At 41.9% G+C, this 22,940-nt stretch overlaps 1 protein-coding gene across 5 annotated transcripts in view; it reads left to right on the top strand.

The window, feature by feature from the left end:
• The window catches only part of BIRC6 (baculoviral IAP repeat containing 6), a 1,045,545-nt gene that overhangs the window by 723,887 nt on the left and 298,718 nt on the right, over nucleotides 1-22,940 (top strand). For 4 of the 5 annotated variants that reach the window (XM_029593898.1, XM_029593899.1, XM_029593901.1 and 1 more), the window contains exons 64-65: nucleotides 4,489-4,653; nucleotides 10,263-10,428. In XM_029593898.1, coding sequence (XP_029449758.1) covers nucleotides 4,489-4,653; nucleotides 10,263-10,428 — 331 coding nt within the window. The remainder of the gene's footprint in view (nucleotides 1-4,488; nucleotides 4,654-10,262; nucleotides 10,429-22,940) is intronic. The other variant, XM_029593897.1, reaches the window with a different exon arrangement.

Raw genomic sequence — 22,940 nt, 5'->3', positions numbered from 1 at the left:
TATTGCCCATCTTACTAGCTAGTTTAATCTCTTTTAACATTTTACAATGGTTCCTTATCTTAGCCAAGCAAGCAGTAGAATATCCCCACTACTATAATCTTCCTTTTTAGCATGGGAATTTTTTTTTAACTGTTTATGTAACAAAGCATACTATTACCGTCAACAGAATCAAATGTCTTAGCCAATACATTGCCAATAAAATCATCTCTTACACAGTGATGAAGTACAACCAAGTACAAATACAAACTGTAGGCATATCAGCTTGAGGAGGACAAGATATCAGCTTGTCATCTCCAATAGGAGGACCAAATGTCCGTATATCTGTCTATTTGTTCTTGAAGATCCAATGTGATTCTTTCAAGATTAGTGAAAGAGAAGGTGCCTGTTTCCACATCTGTGCATTTATTAGACATGCTGCGTGCAGTAGACAATTAGTTTCCTATATCCCTGCAAGATCTATTAGTCCATATTCCCAGCAAAAAGGGGGACTATGACCACCATAGCCGTGTAAATATGTCCCCCTTTTCCCACAGCCCCTCCAACATAAAGTATTAGGAGCACTGAACTTAGCAAAAAATACAGGAGTTCCATATAAACAATGTAACAATTTAAACATAAGTTAAAGTTTTCAAACATTTTGAAATACTTCTTGAGGCATTCCATATGGACTTTCAAAGTTTAGCATCCAGAGCCAAATTTAGGTCTTTGTTCCACTGAGCAATTAGCCCTCAATTTGTGGAAGTTCCTACAATATCTGCTCTGACAATAATATATATCAGAGAAATGAAATGTCGCCCCCTCCTCCCCCAGTCACAGCATAGAACAGTCTCAATCCCCTCACATTCCTCCCAGCTAGGCTCAATTGCGGGCAATCGCAAAATGACCTGTCACATCTGTAAATACAGGAATCTGACATTCAGTCCTAAGCTGTGTAAATGGCTTAACCACCGTTCTCTTACAGAGATTTTCTAATCTTAGTCTCTGGATGCCAAGCATGGGCACATCTCTGCAAATTACTCACAATAGACTCACATACTACACCACCATTGACTATATGTGGTAACCCTCAGTTCCAACCTGGGATTGAGAACAAAGTCTTCTGGAATTGGGCTGAGAAGTGATTGGTCCTCAAAGGTCAATTATTCGCCAACACTCCTAGTCTCATGTATAGTTTCCATGGCTTACAGCAAAAATATGATTTGCACAACTCTGATTTTTATGCCTATCTACAACTTCGGCACTATGTAGTATCTCTAGGCCTGCATAGTTTCCCCTTCCAAAAAAACAAGACAATAAAAGGTCTTGTTCCTGAACCCTCACTCAGCAAAGGTTTCATGTTCAAAATTTGCTAAAATATTAACCGGGTACCTTCACAATGAGGTTGGCCCAGAGTTGATGAAGAGATGGGCCAAATATTTTTCACTAGCACTATCCACGGCAGATATAAAATATTATTTATAAAATATCCCAAGGGTATCCGGCAATTCTAATTTAAGGGAGCTGCTTTTTAAGTTCATTTGGCAAGTTTACTACTCTAAAACAAAGGCCTTCCAAGCGAAGATTTGTCAATCCCCCATATGTATAAAATGCAAGATCTTTGAGGGTGATTATCTCCATTGTTTCTGGTCTTGCCCACAGATCATACCATTCAGGTCCAAAATATGAGCCTTTTGCTCAACACTATTGGCTCAAGACATATCAAATGACCCAAGAATTTGACTTTTTGGCCTGGCATGCAAGCAAAAATCAATAAAGCTCAAAAAATCTTCCTAGACAAAACCGCATTACTGGCCAAACAAACTATTTTGTCGGTTTGGCTTATTGCAGAGGCCCCTGCATTCCAACATTGGAATAATAGCATGCTCAAGTTAGCTACTTTTATTTTATATGATCACTGGGAAATCCGCTGTTACTAAATGGGCTGGGACTAAAAACATTTGGGACAGATTTTTACAGCACCAGAGCAAGGAGATTAGAGACATATTCAGGGCTATGAACCCAGCAAGTCAAGATGGGAACCCAAGGACTGCTATAAGCTGCATGAACACAATCCCAGCAACTTCATAGCCTCTATACAGAGATTGATGGGCATAGGAACTGGTAACAGATTCCAATCTGGGACCACACTACCTTGCCTTGCTTTTGGCTTATGAAGGAACAAATGACTGAGATTTAATGAGGTCAGTAGCACAATGATCTCAATGCACTCTGGACAGAAAAGGGGGGAGGTAGGGCGGGGAGATGGGCAGAAGACTGTTTGGTTTGGTTGATGGAGGGACTAAATAATGAAAAATGTAGATTATGCAAGCTTACTGGTAAAATATCGGCATTGGCACAGGTACCTTTCACCATTTGCAGTGTCTGTTTATCGAACAATGTTTTGGATGTTTACTCTATTATGTAATTAGCTGCTTAATTGTCATCTTTATCCTTGTTCACATTATTGTTACATTTTGTAACTAATGATTGCATAAGCTTCAATAAAAAGATATAAAAAAAATAGTTCAATGAGAAATAGTAAGAAATCAGGCAGTGAAACAGAGAAAAAAAATGGAACAGTAGAATTATTTATATGTATCTATTAAATATCTAACTAGGATTGATGTAAAAAAAAGTTAGATGATCAGAATGAGCTAAGGCTAAAGTCTCCTTCAAGCTACTTCTCAAACATGAAATAACTGCATAAAATATGATCAACCTATAAATGCTTATAATTACAAATATCTGGGGAACACAATTTTCGTTGAGTTAGATCTGACACTTGTTTTTGACTAACTTTTGACATCTGAATCCAAAAATGACCCCAGTTTTTCTCTATCACGTCAACTTTTTAAGGTACAGATTACCCTCCCTTTGTCCCAAAAATCATACAAAATGTACATACAAAGGAAATAAAAGAAAAAATTAACTGAATATGCTGTTTATTTAGAGTTATTTTATTCATACAAAGGCTATACATTGTTACTATAAGTCAAATTGTGTACAAGTAGTACAATTCTGCTACCAAACACATATTAAGGTAAAAATTTACGCTTATAGCTTTTCAGGCAGTGTTCAATCTGTGGACAATCTCGCCTGATGCTCCAACAATAGTCAGCCATCATATGTACATCCCATCTACCCTGATACTGTGCCTCCATGACCTTCAAATCTTGGTGGAATCGTTCACCTTGCTCACCAATGACTACACCAAGGTTTTTCGGGAAGTCAGCAAGATGGCTATGCAGAAAATGCACCTTGATGCTCATGTTGCAACGAAGCATTTTGAAGCTCTCCAAGAACTTCTATACAATTTTGGTGTAATTCTGTGCTTGTGTATTTCCAAGAAAGTTCTTGACAAGGTTTTTGAATGACAACCAAGCATTCTTTTGGAGTTCTGACATTGTCCCGATGAAATGTTCATCTTTAATGAGCTGCCAAATCTGTGGACCGTCAAACACACCGGCCTTTATGTTTTCAAACAGGCTAGGAAATGCCAAAATGAGATACTTGAAACAGTCTCCTTCAGTTGGAAAAGCTTTAACAAATTGCTTCATGAGACCCAGTTTTATGTGCAGAGGTGGGAATTTAATATTCTTTCTGTCAACAAGTGGCTTATGTAGAAAGTTTGGATCACCAGGTTTGAAGTCAGATCTTGGAGGCTAAGAGAGTGCACTTTGCGATAAACAGCCTATTACCATAAAACACGCCCCTTTTCCTATCACATGCGATATTTCGTGCATTTTGATAAATCCAGGCCTAAGGCTGTAGAGAAAAAAACTTGACATGATAGAAGAAAACTAACTGCAGTTTTGAAATCAGCATGCCTATTTAAGTCTAAAACTGCTGAAAAATCGAACTCAACAGGAATTACGTTAAAAATGATTCCCCAGTGTAATTCTAAAATCCATGCCAAATTACATTATTATTTTATAAAATGTTAGAATTTCTCCTTGGAAAATATATTTTCCTCTGTTTTAAAGCCCTGAAGGCTTATTTGTTCATAAATGAAGGTGTATTTTGTATTGGGGTCTTCGTCTTGGCTGATGCAATGAAATACCTATCACTGTCTAGTCTGCCTTCATTGTTCTACCTCTGGCTAGCTCCCTTAGAATTATAAATCCATTGTCCCTAGACACTACAAGGCAGGTCTTTTCTATTCATTTTGTAAGGCAAATAGGTTCAGAATGTACTCATTTTTCTAAGACTGGAGCAGCATTTTGGGGGATGTGGCTTGGAATTGCATTTGCTTTATTTTTCATTCACATGGCTAGACTTTGAACACTAATTGCTGAGCTGTAACATTTTCAATTGACCTCAATTAGTCTTCATTAATGCACATAACTTTTAAAAAATATTGCCGGTTAATATGATTAAAGGGAGGAAGTGAATGATTTGCTGCCCTGCTGTAATTTGGAAGCACTCTGTACGATTTACAGTTCACATGGGAGATGGAAACTAGTGTGAACTCAGGCACTGGAGTGATTCATTTTCTTCTTTTTGTTGAAGCCACAGGTTGCAAGTGCACACAGCAGTGCCACAACTGAAGACCAACAGCTCTACTGGGCCAAAGGCACTGGCTTTGGCACTGGCTCTACAGCATCTGGGTGGGATGTGGAACAGGCCCTAACCAAACAAAGGCTAGAAGAAGAACATGTCACTTGCCTTCTTCAGGTATGTCATATAGAAGTTTATATAAGCAGGAGGAAATTTAGCAATTTCTTTAAAGCAGCATAGTCTCCCGTAAATGCATTCAGAAAAAGATGTTAAAATGTCTTCCCTGTTCCCCTGAAGAGGTTTTCAGTATTTTATGCCTGCAGTTTTTTTTTTCATTTCTCATTTTAGAACCTTTCATTTCCTGATAAGTTTTACTAAGGTCTGAATTCTTGTATTTCTTTTCTCCTAAGTGAATTTTTAATATCCTAGACTTCTGTCTTCTACCTTATTAGTAGGAACTTATAAGAAACAGACTGACAGGGAGTGCAAGGCCTATCTAGTTGACAGGATCTGTTTCCTTTTGCAAATGCCAGACATTCAAGCTTTTCTCTGGCTTCCCCTTCACTTCTTTGCAATTAAGAATCCCTCTGTGCTTAGCCCATGCTTTCTTGGATCCTGTTATTGCTTTTTTGTTTTTTTTGTTGTTGTTACACCTCCATTTCAAGGTTCTCATACATCTACCACCACTTTCTATCCTGAAACATTTTCTAAAGTTACTCATGAGTCTACTCTAGGACATTGCAAATTTGTCCTGATGACTTCACAGGCATTTTGCTATTAAGGATATCCACAAGGATTATATGCAGATTTATCTCATGCATATTCATAATGGACATCCCATAAATCTGATTCTCTGTGGGGTCAGTAGGACTATATGGGAAGCCCTAGTCTACCCCTTTTGGGCCTCATGTCATAATTTCTTATTCTAGAACTTCCTTTTCAGCAAAGGGTTTTTGTTCTGAATTGATAGCTTTTGAGGTATTTTAACATTTTTATCATATCCTCTTCTGTAAGAAATACATATTTTGGTCCTAATGTCTTATTTCACATGCCCTTTGCTGCAGACCTTTTAGCATTTTGGTAGCCCTTCTCTGGATTGCCTCTGTATATTCTGAGTGTATGGCTTATATCAAGGAGCTCAAAGTGGGGGACCCGTGTCCAGCCAGTCGGGTTTTCAGGTTATCCCTACTAAATATACATGAGAAACATTTGCATACATAAGTAGTGTATGCAAAAAAATTCTCATGCATATTCATTGAGAGATCCTGAAAACTGAGTGGGGGGACCCCAAGGACTGGTTTGAGCACCCCAGATGAGGCCTCACTAGCAACCTGTACAGATGCATTATTACTTCCTTTTCTTTCTGTTAGTTATACCTCTTTATTCACCTTAAGAACATAAGAACATGCCATACTGGGTTTGACCAAGGTTCCATTAAGCCCAGCATCCTGTTTCCAACATTGGCCAATCCAGGCCATAAGAACCTAACAAGTACCCAAAAACTAAGTCTATTCCATGTTACTGTTGCTAGTAATAGCGGTGGTTATTATCTAAGTCAACTTAATTAGTAGCAGGTAATGGACTTCTCCTCCAAGAACTTATCCAATCCTTTTTTAAACACAGCTACACTAACTGCACTAACCACATTCTCTGGCAACAAATTCCAGTATTCTTCTCACTCTGGCCTCTGTCTTGTCGTAATGTTTTGCTACCTTGAGTTCCTTGGATATCATCACCACAAGATGTCTTTCCAGATTGGTGGGCATCATTTCATCTCAAAGGACCCCTCAAGAATACTCTGCAAAATATGAGGTGTTTTCTTGATTTGCAATCGTGGTACTTCTGCCCCTGCTCAACCCTGGTCTTCCCAGTTGATTTGCATCCAAGAAAAGGTGTGTGAGTGCTACTCTCCAAAATAGAAATGTTAGCATACAACTGTGAGCTGGAGCAGCTCCCCTATGAGGAAAGGCTAAAAAGGTTAGGGCTGTTCAGCTTGGAGAAGAGACGGTTAGGGGAGGGTTATGATAGAGGTCTTTGAAATCATGAGCGGTCTAGAACAGGTAAATGTGAATTGTGTTATTTACTCTTTCAAATAATAAAAGGACTAGGGGGCACTCCATGAAGTTAGCAAATAGCATATTTCCTAGCATGTAGCCAGATGGACTCAGGACCAATGGGTTATGGGCTCCCCTGCTAGGAGATGGAGTCAGGTTTCAAAGCCTACTTCACCCTAGGTATACCCCTGCAATGACCTCAGCTATCCAGTATCTCTCCATCTCCTAGCAGATGTGGATTATGTCTCCTATCGGGAACACAGCACTATTTAGATGAGGAAAATTTACCTTCAAATTTCTACTTTTAAATTGGAGAAGATCAAGCCCCAGTGATACCTAAGGGTCCCTCCCCCAGTTGAGAATTCCTGAGGCGATTTCCAAGATCCCTCAGAGGTTTGCCTTGGTTCCGTAGCTGGTTCCCAACGTGGACTTGCTGATGAAGCAGCTGAAGGGCAGTGGGTGCAGGAAGCAGACCGCGTGGTGACGGCCTAAGCCTTCTCCCACCTACAGCTGGATACCATCTCTGTGCTCAGCTGGTAAGCGCTGAACCCAGGTAACTAGAGAAGAACTCCTATTATCCAGCGATGTGGAAGGGCTTTGGTAAGCCTTTCCTCCGGTCTCCTTGCTCGGCTCGCCGTACCGACATCATTCCAGACCCCAATACGGCAAAGGAAGGGGGTTTTTGAGTGGGTTGAGCGGCTCCCCAATTGGCTAGGTCCCGCTTCAGGCTCTGTGGGCAATCCACGTGGCAGGCCTTGACTACACCATCTTGCACGCTGTTTTGTTGCAGCTCCATTTTCCCCCATTGTCCGCCGGTATGTGCGGTGCGGGCCGGCTTTTGTGCGCCTAACACACTCACTCCTGTGCATATATCTGCATGCATAACCATGCGCATAATTACACGCACAACTGGCCGTTCATATTTACACATGCTGAGGCGGACCTGTGCACACTCGAGAGGCACTATCTGACTGAACGCACAAGCTACAAAATATTATGGCCCCGGTAGCAAAGAAGCTCAAACGACACTCCCTTTGTGCTGCCTGTCATATTAGGGCTGCACAGCCTGAACTGGAATCCTTCCGGTGTCTGCACTGTGAGGAGAAGCTCAGGGAGGGCTGGATTCTCAGAATTTTTCCAAGTCCGGCCCCTCCCAGTCAGAGGATGGGTCAGCCTCGACCTTATCTGGCAGCACCCCGGACCTGAGCGATTCCGGGCAGTCCTCCTCCCCCCCCCCCCCCCCCCCCCCCCCCGGAAGAAGGCAGTTCAGTGGCACTTTACCCCTGTTCCTCCTGGGCTAAATACTTGGAATTCTTTCAGGGCCTACAAACCTTAGTTCAGACACAGTCTGCTATTGCCCCTGCCTGGCCAGAAACCCAGCTGAGAAGGCCTAGCCCTTCCAGTCCTATCAGCATGCCCCGGGACATGCCTTGCCTCGCCAAGGGTATCCCTGACAGGGACCCGGACACCACAGACTACAAAGGGGATGCGGATTCATTGGAGGATGGGGAAATCCCTCCAGGCCTGGAGCCGTACCAGACCATGCTTCGATTTTTTCACAGAGATGAATTACCGGCCCTGGTCTCCCAGACCCTGAGAGTTTCTGGCACGAACATTATGTCAACCAAGTAAGAATCCCATCCTGGTGTCTCTATGGAAAGCCTCTTGCTATTTCCCGATGATGGAAGCCATCCAGGAGTTGATTGACCTGGAATGGGATGCCCCGGAAGCCAGTTTTAATGGAGGTCAGGCCCTAGAGGCCTTATATCTTCTGGTCCTGGCGGCCAAAGAACGCCTGCATTTCCCAAAGGTGAAGGCCCTGGTCTGTGCCTTCTCAAAGCGAACAACTATCCCAGTAGAGGGAGGAGTGGCCTTGAAGGATGCTCATGATAGGTGGTTGGAATCCATATTTAAGCAGGTCTTCAACGTGGCAGCAATGACACTGCAGATTGCTTCCTGTTGTGCCCTGGTGGCTCATTCGTGTCTGCTTCTCGAGAGAGAGAGGTAGATAGCTCAGGGGCGCAAACCAGAGAGACTATTGAGCCTGCCACAGCTTTCTTAGCGGATGCAAGCTCAGACCTAATACGCACCTTGGCCAGAGAAGTAGGCTCAGTGGTGGCGGCTAGAAGACAGCTTGGTTACAAAATTGGTCAGCGGACGCAACATCTAAGGTGAACCTCACAAAGATGCCCTGTTATGATATCGAGGTGTTTTGTGGATTCTTAGGGGCAACAGTGATAGTGACTCCCACAGGGAGGAGCCCCATAAGGAATGGTAGCACCAGGCTAGACTCAGATGCACAAACACAGAGAATATATCTTTATTATCAGCTTGTATGGTTCACCAGAGGTGGCAGTAGAGAGTGGATTAGATAGCAACAGTCTGTGATCCTCGGCGGAGGAGACCCGTCCCACAATGGTGGTATAAGGCCCCGATGCAGATATCCAGTGAGGCGCTGTAGGAGATGTTATTACACACTCCCTTGTAGCTGAATAGATAGAGTTCCCAATAAGCAATAGAGAGAGGATAGGTAGCAACAGTCTGTGTTCCTTGGCAGAGGAGTCCTGTTCCACAATGGTGGTGTAGGGCCCAATGCAGATAGACAACAAGGAGCTGTAGATGAACAGACTGGGAGAAGTAGTACTCTCTCTCTAGCTGATAGGTAGTGTTCCAGCAGGTAGAAGAATTGGTAGCAGTCACCAGGATAGATACACAGGCCCTCAAGGAGCGAGTACCTGGATTCAGGATAGGCACCTGGAAATAAGCAAAGGGCCCCGAGGAGCGGTACCCAAGTTAGTAGAACCTCGGAGGGTGAAGATAGCTTCTAGCAGCAGCAGAGCAGCTTCAGACCGGAACGAATGCAATCCGTTGCTAACTCGGCGAGAGTCAGCAAATGGGCAATGACATAAATATTCCTGACATGATCTACTGCAGGTAGAAATCAACAGGTAATGTCAATCAAGACTGCAAATGCTCATGGTTAGGGCACAACTTAAATCCAGTCCACTTATCAAATCCAGATCAGTTTCCAAAGTTGTTCCTCTTTTGGTCAAACAGTCAATATGTGAGACACAATTTTATTTACAGACTTAACACGGAGCTTCAATATTTTTCCATTACATTCAGTAGATGCAGGATTAAGAGCAGCTCCCGAGTCTTCCACTGTGATTCCACACTGTCTCTTGGCCTCCTAGTAGCCCAAATGCTGGGAGCACCTTCCAGATGTCCCAGTTACTTTTTGAATCCCTTGAAGATCAATCTAGATCCTTAAGGGCAGAGCCATACACAGGTTAGCAATAGTCTGAGCATGGATTTCTCAGTACCATTCTGTTGCTCTACACATAGCATACCAGCATTGAACCAAGCAGACCCTGGTTCAAGACCAGCTAGAACAATTTTTCCGCTAACATATATCCCGTATTTGCATAAATTTATCGGATAAGGTTGGGGGGGGGGGGGTTTGCATTTGTCTGCAAACGTACTAATTTTCAAAAGGTGTGTGCAAATTTTCCTGAAATCTATGTATAAAGTAGCGTATGTAAATTTGTCTGAAGAGTTTTAGTGAAATCATTTTTAAAGGAAAGCTGCATGTTCACTTTATGTTTGAAAATGTGTACAAAGTATGCGAGTAATTGCCTTTCAATCTATACAGGCTGTTAAAAAATGAGCTCTTTAAGTGAAAGGTCCTGTATAGAGAGTTTGGTGTTGATCCATCTGATATTTGATTTTCAGGTTCTTGCTAGCTACATAAATCCAGCAGGCTGCTCAGCAAATGGGGATGTCCAGTCTAGTGAAGGTAGAGGGCAGAATTGCAACGCCCTCCCATCTGTCTTGCAGGAACTGCTTAGCCAGTCATGCCTCATTCCGGCAATGTCGTCATACCTCCGCAATGATTCAGGTAATGTGGCATACTTCTCTATTTTAAATTAGAATTGCTGCTGCTTCTCTGAAATATGCTTGGAGGAAAATGTTGAAACTCGTATATGTAAAAGCAATGCTGGATGAAAGAGTCCAATTTCTAATGGTGTTTCATGTTGTGTGTTGGGGAAAAAAGAGCCTGAAAAGCAAATCTGCAAATCTGGTTGTGTCCTGGGTCATATTTTTACTTTGCCTTTATTAAAATAAAATTTGTGATTTTTCCCGATCCCCTTTTAAATACTATCCTGTTTCCTTTGGTTCCCTAAACCAGCGATACACCAATGTGTCGCCAAACACCGGCAGGTGTGTCGTGATTTCCCAGTGTCTAATTTACCCCATTTGCTCTTTCCTCCCTCTCCTCCATCGCAGCGAGATGCCGACGTTCTTCCACTAACACTGCTGCCATTCTGCCCGCAGCAGTATTAATGGAAAGGGCAACATTAGCAGCATGGTCCTTCCTTCTTCCCACCCCGACAGTCTGGAAGAAGAACTGATGTACAGTGGGGCACACGGGAAGAAGAGAGGACCCTGCTACATAAAATAGTGGCAGCAATGCGAACCCGGCCCAAAATAAGCACAGCCGGCGATCAGCACTAGGAGAAAGAGCAGCATTAGCCCCCCCACAGCTGATGGAATTCTTCATTCTTGGGCCACGAGGGCTAGAGGAAGAGGCTACTGCAGCTGCTATTTGTGCTGGGGAGGAGTGGGGGGGACATGAGTGAGAGCAAAGCCGAGGGAGAGAGAGCATATATGTAAGTAAGAGAGAGCGTGTTTGTACAAGTGTAATTGACAATATTGCACTTACTACCCTTAAGAGAAACATGGGAGTAACCTGCACGGAGCGGCAGTTACTACCTTGGGAAGCTTGCTGGGCAGACTAGATGGACCATTTTGGTCTTTTTCTGCAGTCATTACTATGTTACTATATATGTGTCTAAGTGAGAGAGCACGTGTATGATTGAGACAATGTGAGCGAGAGAGAGAGCGTGTGTGTGTGATTGAGAGCGGGTTTGTAAGTAAGAATGTATGTGTGACAGAGAGAAACACTGTTCAGGGAGGTGACTGGTGTGTGTGAGGGAAGAGACAGAGAGGCTACTTGTGGCTTTTAATTGGTATGTGTGTGTAAGAGAGACTGGTATCGTCCCCTAAGGAAGAGGACCGTGAGGACTGAGCTTCAGTAGCCACTGCTGCTTCTGGTGTGTGCTATCGGCCTGCAAGAGAAAGGAATAGGAGAGTTGCTGGAGAAGGAAAGTAAAGGTGGCTTTATAAGTGTATTTTTCTTGATTGACTGCCATTTTAATTATTGGGTATTATGTGCTGTCTGCTGTTTTGAAATATTTTATTGCTCTTTGGAAAATTTTTTACAATTTTTATGAGTTTTAATTGTTGGATGTTCTGTTTATCAGCTGTTTTGAAACATTTATGAGTATAGTTTTACAATTATTTCTGTGTGGGGATCTATAGTAGCTTGGCTTGTTCTGTTTTCCTAATCGGAGGTGGATTGGTGTTCAGGGCTTGGTTTAATATTTGTAGTGTTGCCTTTTCATAGCCTAGGTTGTTACTGTTTGAGTGTGTTCCATAATACAGGTGTAATTTTGTGCGGATTAGTTATTGTGCATTATTGCAGATTCTGGGACTATGCTAGATGTTATATTTATGTTTCCATTTCTCCAGTTTTGCACTGAATACAGAGTGGCTTTTTGGGATTTCCACTTCTGTGGTTTTTCTGTACTTGGTGAAGGTCAGTTCTGTGAGTGTGTGACTGAGGTGAGGTATTTTACTAGCATGCAGGCATTTGTATCAGTCTTATTTCTTGTTTCCTCAATAGGACATGCATTAGTGGTAAATTGCTGTCTTTTCATAAGGAGGTCTGTTGCACTTGGTAGTAGAGGGAGTTTGTTTTGCTGTTACTGAGATGATACCAGAACCAGACTATCTTTTTTTGTATGGTGAATTGTACAGGTAATGCACTTGTTCTGCTTTGATCCATTGTTGGGGGGGTTGCTTTGGATGCAGAGTGTAGGTTGACATTTAGCCCCATGATGGTCACATGGTTCAGTGTGTCACATGTGAGACCCATCTGTCAGGTGTGTCCCGACAGAGAAAAGATTGAGAACCACTGCTCTAAACAACCTTATGTTCCTACTGCGGAGTTCAGACAGATCAATCTTAAGTAAACTGATCCTGTAACAATCAAAATCAGCCCATTTACATATGGGCCGATGCAGCATGGTGCGCTCGACTGAGCGCACCGTTAGCCCCAGTTTGGCCGTGCGTTTTTGACGCACTATTTTTACCCCTTATACTGTAAGGGGTAATAGCGCGTGGAAAACGCGCGGCCAACCCCCCTGAAACTAATAGCGCCTCCAACATGCAAATGCATGTTGATGAGCCTATTAGTTAGTCCCTCGCGATCCAGAAAGTAAAATGTGCAGCCAAGCCGCACATTTTACTCTCAGATATTAACGCCTGCCAGCACCGGGAAAGTGTACAGAAAAGCAGAAAAAAATGCTTTTCTGTACACCCTCCGATTTAATATCATAGCGATATTAAGTTGGAGGCCCCCCCCAAAAAAAATTTTTAAATCATAAAAAAAAAAAAATCAGCTCGTGGGTTGGAAGATGGATGCTCAATTTTACTGGTGTCCATTTTCCAAATCCGTGGCTGTCAGCGGGTTCAACAACCGACGCCAGTAAAATTAAGCGTCGGCCGTCAAACCCGCTGACATTCGCCACTTCTGCCAATAAGGAGGCTCTAGGAACGTGCTAGTGTCCCTAGTGTCTCCTTATTACCACGAGCCCTTATTTGAATACTAAATCATGCGCCCAGGAGAGCTGGCACTCGCCTCGGAGCGCCGGCTCTCCCCCGCATTTTACTGTATTGGCCCGATAGTTTTGAAAGCCCCTTAAAGTGCATCTTGACTCTGTTTGGATCTCCTCTGCTTAGAAAGGAACAGGTAAAGAGCAAAGGTTGGAAGCAGAGAGAGCCCTAAGAGGGTGATTTAGAAAATTTTGAAAGAGCAGTTTGTTTTCTTCACTGTTTCTTGTAAGAGCATGAACTGGCGATATGTTTACAAGCCATTGGCAGGAAAAAACCCACCGGCAACAGCTACATCCTGTGACATTCTGGAGTTGGTTGCATATACAAATTTTATATTGTATCACTTTAGGATGCCGCAAAGCTGAACTTGGCTAACATGGTTTGTTTTTTTAATTAAATCAGTTTTCCTTCTGTTTTAGATTTAGACATTTGAAAGTATGCTTAATTATACTAAATTACTGGTTAATTCTCTTTTCAAAAATGCTTCTGTAATTCTGTCACAAAAATGTACATTTTATTATCTGCATTTTAATGATTTGCCAATGTTTTTACCTGGACATCAATGCTGTCCCTGACTGTCAATTATTTCCCATCCTTCTCATTCCCATATTTATCTCTCTTCTGCTTTCCCAATGTTTTTCACTGTACGCTCCCCTTCAAAGCAAAGAAAATGTTAGAGTAGCCCCTGCTTGTATTTTAGCTTAAAAGCTACAAGTGCACTGCCATATGTTTAATAAAATGCTACATGGCTTTGGGTTTTCATAAAAATTCAGACGAGATCCATTTATATCTTACGCTGTGAAAGGCAATATTTATTAGGGATGTGCATTTGTTAGTTTTTGATGCCCATTCATTTCATTTGTTTCAAGCGTAAGCATGTATATGACGAACGGACAAATGCGGGCACAAAGCGAATGTTATGCACGCCCATCTAAAGTGCGTCCATTAGGCACACACCATTCGTTGTGCGTACTTTCATTCGTTAGATAGATGCACGATAGGCATCCAAAGGAATGGACACACGAATGCACATCCCTAATATTTATGTGGGTCACACAGATTATTCCCATAAAACTCAGCTGTGCAAATTATTTTTTTCACATAGTGCTAATTACATCATACAGAGCCAGAGTGGCATGCATAGAATTGAGCGTACTTCCTAACTAGCTAACGTCTAACCTGCTATGTTCTCCATTTCTTCTTCCTTCATGAATCTTTATACCTTATTTTCATCTCCCTTCCTCAACCCTGCACTTACTCGTCTTTTCTGTTTTTACTAAGGGGCACATCAGATTTAGTCTGTGCTCACTTTACAATCAATATTAGATTAGATTAAACTGCATTTCAACATTGTATTAGAGAAACAGGGAAGCTAGCTTGTGGCCAGTTACATTTCCTGGATTGCCATAGTATCAGACTCTTTGGGAGTCTTCCAGCTTCCAAGTGTCTAGTGTATCTGGGCTATTTCCAAGTATAGTGGCTAACTTCAGCTTCCAGCCTCATATTGATTAGCTTCATATAGCAAACTAATCACTGGAAAATTTGTCTGTGTTCTGACAACAGCTTTGCTAAAAGGATAGCTTCTAGGCTTCATTATTTACTGTGTCTATTGTGTACTGTATTTGTGTCATAGGCCACTTAATGAACTATTGGCAACATCAGATGCTTTTTTAGGGAACACAGTAATGTACTGGAGAGGGTACTTGTGAGGGCTCAGAGGAGCTCCTTTTCAAATGATTTTATGAAAGCAGAGTGTCTTGTTGAGTGGAACAGAGCTAGCAAGAGCCCCTCGATATAAAAGCATTTGTTTTTGCCAAGATTTCTTGTTAAGAAATGGCAGCACAAAATTAGTCCTAGTTTGTTTACATACTATCTGTATCTTATGTCATAATGAGAGAGGATGTTTGGAACAATCTTCTCTGTTATGTGCTAAACATTAGATTTCTCCCTCAAACTCCTTGAACTAGAACCCTTTAAGTGAGAGGAAACTGACTTTTTATTGCAAACGTAGCAGCTGCTGTAATGCTGAGAGTCCCACTTCGGTTGCTTTGTTGAGAAATCAGCATTTCATCGTTGGTTTCAAGGGTGCTGACTAGATGAATTTTATGGCAGAATTACTTGTTCAGTTATGCATCGGTGAACTTGGGATTATTTTTAATTGTGGTCCTGAAGTTGCATTGTCCTGTGTTTAAAACAAAAAAACTTGCTGGACTCAAAGAAGTGGAAATTAGGTTCTAAAGAATCCTGTTCTGCCTTCAAAACAGTCTACCCGCCTTGTGTTATATTTGTTTGTCTGCGCAAATACTCAGTTCTACAATATGGCCAGTGCTGTCTTCTACTTAAGATAATTTGTTCTTTTGTTCTTGCTATTCAGACCGTTTTTTAATGCAAGCAGTTGATGCCCTTGTCGAGGTTTTTTTTTGGTTTTTTTTTTTTTAATAATTTGATCTTGAGATTAGGATCTTACTGTTCTTGGGTCCCCTGCATCCAGTCCATGACTCATTAGGAGCAAAGAAAGTTGAGGAAGGAAGGGCACTCTGTGGTTTTTAGTTTTTTTTTGTAGGCCTGCTGATGAGTGCAGAGCACATAACAGAAGCCTCATGTTCCATAACTGCTACTAATTACTGTCTTTATATTAAAGGTAAAACATGATGGAATGGTTTAAAAATTAATGTAAAGCTGACAGGGCCAGTGCAACAAGGGTATTGTTCTCTCACTACCCCACTTTCCCCAACCCCTAGAAGTTTTGATAAACTCAGTAGTCATGATGACCCTTACCATCACTCCTCCCAGATCAATCCTATGAAAACATGTAATCGGAAGTCATACTTGTAAATATTAAACTTTGAGAGAGAGATTTTACAAATATGCTTAAGGACTCTTGTCACAGTATCTGATGAATGTGTCATCTCTAATTTTTGGGCTTAAACTCCAAAAATTAATTGAAGGAATATATACATTTACATCCATACTTCATTGGCGAAATGTAATCTCTGAAATGGCCAACTTGGCTGAGCTCAAATATTTCCTCGTACTAGCCGCACAAAAATATTTCAAATTCTTTTTTCACTTCACTAGCAATGAGACAAACTCCTTCCTTTACCAAACATTTTGTAAAATAACACAAGAATCTCTCAAAATATTTTTTCACACAAAACCTGTATAGCAAACCTGGCATACCAAAATAGCACTAAATCCCAGAAATCAAACAGCAACAACCCAGAGCTGTAGCTAGCCCGTGGCCAATATGGCCTTGGCCATAGGCACCATCAGCCGGGGGGCACCATTTCTCTCCCAATTTGGCTGAAGAGCTGCATCTCTTCCAAGAAGAACTGCTATGCCTGCTCTTGGTATCCCACCTACCATCAGGGCTGTCCCTGAAGTGGGGGGAAGGGTCCAAATCGGGAGAAAAAAATCATCAGTGCTGCTGCTGCCCAGCTCAAAGAAAGCTTCGCAGCCCCTCCCTCTCCCTCCCTCTCTCGCTCCCCCCCCCCCCCCCCCGCCCCCTCCCGACAGTCAGGAGGACTGTAGCCCTTGCAGCTGCAACAAGCAGTATTGACCTTCCACACGCCTTGCCTCAGTGTGGCCCGCAGAGCCACAAGCAGCAGCCTCCCATCCCAGCAGTCATGATGAGCGCAGCCTGCAAAACTGAAAGAAACCACATCAGCCTTCGATGCACCTCCTCCCCCACTCCGTCAGTTAGAAGCGTGGCCACAGAGCCACAAGAAGCAAGTTGGCCTCTCACCTCTCTTTCCTGCCTCAGCAGTTAGAAGGGGCATGGCCTGTATAACTGCAAATAACATCAGCCTTCCCAACTCCTCAGCAATTAGGAGGAGTGTTGCCCGTGAAGTTGAAAGAAGCAGCATTAGCCTCCCCCTCCCCACAGTCATGAGCAAGAGCTGCAGGACACAGAGTAGGAGAAAAGGGAAGAGTCTGGTGGCTGTGTGAGATGAATGAAGGAAGAGGCTGCTGCTGCTTCTCCTTGTTCTTCCAGAGGGGGAAACAAGTGAAAGAGCGTGATAGATATGTATGTGTGTATGATTAAGCAAGAGCAGAATGTTTGTGTACATGAATATGCATGAGAGACAGCTTATGTATATGTGTATGACTGAGCAGGAGAGACAGTGTGTATGTGAGGGATTGACCATGAGAAATGGAGCATGTGTGATTGAGCATAAGAGAGAGTGTATGCACTTGTATGATTGTATAAGATAAAGCATTCGTGAACTATTTGGTAAGACTTTCTAAATGAATGGTGAACCACATAGCGTGAATACCACATTTTTATTTAATCAAGTGTTCACCCTCATAAATGAACAAAAGGCACAACCGCTAAAAGCGTTTTCATGAATTGTTCGCTTATTTATAGTAATACAATTTTTGTTGCCAAGTGTAACAAGTATGCCTGCTCAACAAATTTATTCACGGGGTTTTAACACTTGATGATGGAATATGCCACTTATTTTTTGAGACTTTTTAAAACATTTTGTTACTGCATCAACATGAAAAAACGTTAAGACACTTATCCTTTGAAGTAGCGCAAGAGCATTTGAAACATCAGCTCTGTGACGCGCAACACCGCGGGTGTTTTGAGGTCTTTGTCGGGGCTATTTTATATCAGTGTCTTAGTTGGAGATTTGTCTTGCTATTTTGGTGCGAAACACTGAGCCAATGAGAATGCACCAACACAGATTACAACCACAAATCAGAAGACATACCAAGACATCCAGGGTTACAAACAAATAAAACGAAACCATTCTATTTCATTGTTAAGTGCCTTCGGAAATAAACAATCCAGTTTAAATGTCCATTTCTGTTCCCTACATGCCAAAATTTCTGCAAAATTACCACCCCGTGTTGGGGGGGAATAACATCAATGTCTAGAAACTTAAGATCAGATTCTGTGTGTGCATAAGAAGTCCAATGAGGAACCCAAGGTGCTGTTTCTCGGCCGGTCCGAATGTTGGACCGATGTTCAATAATTTTAGTCCGTACTGGCCTAGTGGTTTTGCCCACGTACAGTTTAGGGCAGGGACAGATAATCACTCAGTCCTCCAGAGCCACAGACAAAAACCGAAAGCGTTTCCTCCAAGTAGCGCTGAACAGCTAGAGCAACAGGGGAGAGAATCCGCTGGACAAACTCTAGCAGCTGGGCTGAACAAGGCTGCAGCGGATCGGGAGAAACCATTGGAAAACCCAGCTATTTCGGAGGAAGCAGCGGCAGGAGGGACTCTGTTAATTCAGGGGGCTCCGGGAGCTGGAAGAACGGAGGTAAACAGTGGCTTTTATTTTAAACCCCTGGAAATAAAAAAAAAAAACGGCTATTATAACATTGGAGTCCATTTGGGACTTGTTAGCGGGGCTTGTGGCCAGACACAATGAACAGTGTTACTGCATGGAGGCTACCACTAAGAGAATTGATGCCCTCGAATTGGATTATAAAAAAAAGACTAGAAGATCAAAACTCAGCCCTAACAGAGGTAAAGGAAAATCTCAAGGTAGTAACTGATTCTAAAATTATTAATATGCGAGAACAAACATCAATGCAACGTAGAAGAGAAACAGTTGAAAACTACCTGAGACAACTCAATTTAAGACTCTTGAGTTTCCCCAGAGTGGTTGGAGAGATACCGCTAATAACTTTTAAACGATATTTAAAAGAAATATTGAAGATCCCATTCCTGCGGTTAAAAAAATATTATATCTCCAGCAAAGACAACCACAGATGCAGTTGCAGATATCCCCAATAGGAGAAGGGGGGAATTTTAATAACCTTACTGAATACCTGGAAAGTTCAGGGTTTGAGGTTATAGAGAGAACTGTCCTTCTTGTCTTTCTTCTCGGAATACGACAGAGGGCTTGTCATGAAGAATTACTTTAAAATATCAATATTCCCTATCTTGGAGGTACAATCCGCATATTCCCTGATATATCCAGAGCAACACAGTTGCGAAGAAAAATTTTTTTGCATATGCGCCCGGAAATAATTGCAAAGGGTGCTAGCTTTATGTTGCGTTACCCAGCAAAGTGTGTTATAAAATGCTCTGGTAATACCTTTATTTTCTAAAATCCTGAGCAGCTTAGCCTGTTTTTGAGTTCGAGAGGCCAACTTCCTACCAATTAATCCGTGCATGAATAGTATTAGTATGGTATTTCAGGTTAGCAAATAATTGGGTTGTTTCTTGGTTAACTCCCTCTTTGTATTTCCTCCCTCTCCCCCCCCCCCCCCCCCCCAGTTTAAGTTACCACTTTAATGAGAGGAGTAAGTTTGATATAAATAATTAGATTTGATAATATATAATATATTTCTTATATGTAACTCCTTATATTTCTATGCAAAGATATATTGTTTTTGTAAATTTGAAAATCAGATAAAATAAATAAATAAAAAAATTATTGTGCGTTAAAAATGTGTGCTGCAATCCAGCGCATCGTCCTAAAAGTGAGTCAGACCTCTTCAAAGAAAACCTACAACCTAACATACCAAGATAAACTAAGCCATGGTGAAAAGCACTGCTTGGTGAAGTTCTGTGCACATTAAAGATGCGAAGTAAAAGTGTATTAAAATTGCTGATGGCTTTGTCAGAATGATCTGTTTAGTTGTCATTGCAGTTACTCTTTGCTGCCCCCTAAGCAATTCACTAGTCTGCCAAATGGTTAAGCCTGCCCTGAGGACTGAAAATGATCTATTTGCTCAGGTATCCTCTGGAAACTGCAGTTCACATATTCTCCTGCAATCTTTTCACACACAGAAAAGCATTTAGATATGCCACTAAAAAGAGAGTGCCGTATTTCCCGGTGTATAAGTCGCAAATTTCTGTATTCTGCTCTTGTAATGAAATACTTGGTAGATAAGTCGCACCTTTGTATAAGTTGCATCTATGACATCGCTACAGTGTTGTGTGTTAATCGTTTTTCGAAGAAGGAGCCAGTAGCCAGAAACTGCTGGTTATGAGAATGTTACTGGCTCTCGCGAGGAGTAGGTGCTCCGATGGAGTGATTAATTTACTGCCTGTTTTGGTGTTGTAACAAAGCCTTGCAAGATAGTATTGAGCAATCGGCACTGTGAGGGGAAGACCAGCTTGCCGGGGAAGTCAGCATGTGTGGGCGCGGTAAGGTAGGCGCTCTGAGATGATGATTCAGTTGGCACGCAAGCAAGAGGAAAAGAATGATTGTGACAGTCGATAGGTCACACCAGTGTATAAGGCGCAATCAATGAAATCGCTGAAAAAAAAAAACGCAACTTGCACACCAGAAAATACGATGATAAAATATATGTAAGCATTTTATTTCTTATTATAAACTGATAGTGTAAGAATATATTTTATAATAAAAGATAGATGAGTATGAATGAGGTACTTACTACTGCTTTTACTTTAAAGCGGTAGTACCTAATATTTACTCAAATGTGGGCTCAGAGCTCGTAGAAAACTACATTTTTCTTTTGAGAGTAAGTTATTGGTACTCAGTCAGTTCAACATTGACATCTACATTGTCTCCAATAGAGGAGCATACCACACCTATTATCCTAAACATAGACCAGGAAGGAATTCTTATTTTAAAAACAAAAATCAACCCACAAGAAAAGTTATTTATTAAGTATTATGTCTTACTTTCTCTTTTCTGTCCTAGAGGAGTCATGTTCAGTTGTCTCTCTGGTCTTCTGTTACCAGCACCTCCGCACTCCCATTCCAGGACTGACATCCATATTTCTGCAAGCCATGAATAATTTTCTTTTTTGAGTTAGTTTTTCTAGTCTATACCTGCGCCATACCAGGTGAACTTAGGGAAAACTACTTTTTCAATAATTGTTTAGTATTCTTTTTAAATAGGGCCACCTGTCCACTCCTTATTTTCTTAATAAGTTGTCATGGTTATTTGCCTTGAATGTGAAATCCTATTGATCAATGTATCTAGGAGCACTGCAGATACGCTGACCAGAAATTGAGAGAGACAGGGAGGGCAACCCAAACTGGAACTGATCAGGAAGACAAAAACCCATTTAAGTCAAATCTATGAACATCATAAGTAAATTTTGTCTGTCTTTGTGGCTTATCTTAAATGAACATAAGTGCCATATCTTGTAGATGGAATTCATACTCCGTGGGGCTTTTTTATAACATAGTCTGCCCCACATAAAGAATAAATAAAGAGATTCACCTTTCAGTTTTTCCTTCTGCTTTCTGCATTAGATTTAATTTCTCACAGGATGCTACCTTTTATGGAATATAACTCCTCTGTGACAGCCCTAGTATCTGGAGTTATAGGATTGGCAGCACTGATCAGGACTCCTAATCAAAAGTGCAAACCATAATGGTTGTATTTAAAAACATGTTCTCTTTTACTTACCAAGTGATAAACCAAATTCTGTTTTTATTTACTTCATTTGATAATCAGCTTTCTCCCTGTAACATGTAATCCCACTTATTTTGTCAGAGCTTGATACATCCATAGCCAGCAGTGCTCCTTAGTATCATTTCCCACAGAAGGAGAGTATTAGCACTGCAAGTCAGCAACTGTATAGCCCAATCTGACAAAAGTGCTCCCATCTCTCCTGACCTCCTTTCAGCAGTTTCTCAGAGTATCTGTACCATGGCAGCCAGCTGTATTTTTCCAGTGCTTCTTGTTGCCATTAAACTAGCCACTTAGGTCAGCTATCTGAACTGTTTGGTGATCCAACCCAAGAGCATGTTGGCTTTAGGCTGCTGGGCTGCCGCCTGTTTCAAACTCTGGATGAGTAAGAATAGCTGTCAAGAATTATTGTACTAGACTGAACAAATCAGATTCCATTTTATAATCAATCTAGAAGAGGTTCGATTATAAGATGGACTGGTTTGTGTATAGAGCTATGTATTAATCAAAACCGATGCAGGAAAATCATTTCTCTAAGGACAAGCAGGATGGCAGTCCTCGCACATGGGTGACGACATCAGATGGAGCCTGGCATAGAAAACTTATGTCAAAATTTCTATAACTTTGAGCCTCATTGAGAATGCTCGCGCATGCACTGAACCACATGTCAGCACGGATTCCCCTCAGTCTCTTCTTTTTCACTGAGCCTTGCGTCTCACGGTCAAGTGAGCCTCCTCATTTTTTCAAAGTTTGCATAGTTTTTAAATGCTTTTGTCTCACGATTCCATTTCGTGTTCCTTACTGGGTTGATGCGGGATCCCACCCCCACCCCCCATTCTCCTGTTAGCGTCCTAAATAGGTTTTCGATCTTTTTGGGTAAGTTTATTTTCGTTATCAATCCCCCGGGGTGGCGAGTGTTCTCACTGCCCACCCCAGCCATTGATGACCTCTGCCACTGATTTCGTTCTTTTGTTTCGCAACATGTCCACTTCTGGCTTTAAACGATGCCCCAGGTGTACGAGGACTATATCTATCACGGGTCACTATGATAGATGTATCCTGTGCCTTAGGGCATTGCATGACGTCCAGGGTTGCAGCAAGTGCGCCAGCTTGACCAAAAGGGCTGTAAGATCCGGCTCAATAAAGATGGAATGCCTCTTTGGTTCAAAAAAGACCAATCCATCAGCATTGGCATCGAGGGACCTCAGAGCCGTACCAGTGGACACTGAGCCGTCGACATTGGTGGAGTCACCAGTTCCATCAGGAGGAATTGGAGAGGTGCCTGCAGCTGACCGTGGAGAAGGCTTTGCGAGGCATCTC

This window comes from Rhinatrema bivittatum, chromosome 3, assembly GCF_901001135.1.
Source record: "Rhinatrema bivittatum chromosome 3, aRhiBiv1.1, whole genome shotgun sequence".
Lineage (NCBI taxonomy): Eukaryota > Metazoa > Chordata > Amphibia > Gymnophiona > Rhinatrematidae > Rhinatrema > Rhinatrema bivittatum.
Note: the sequence above shows the minus strand (reverse complement) of the source record. Positions and strands in the feature narration are given on the sequence as shown.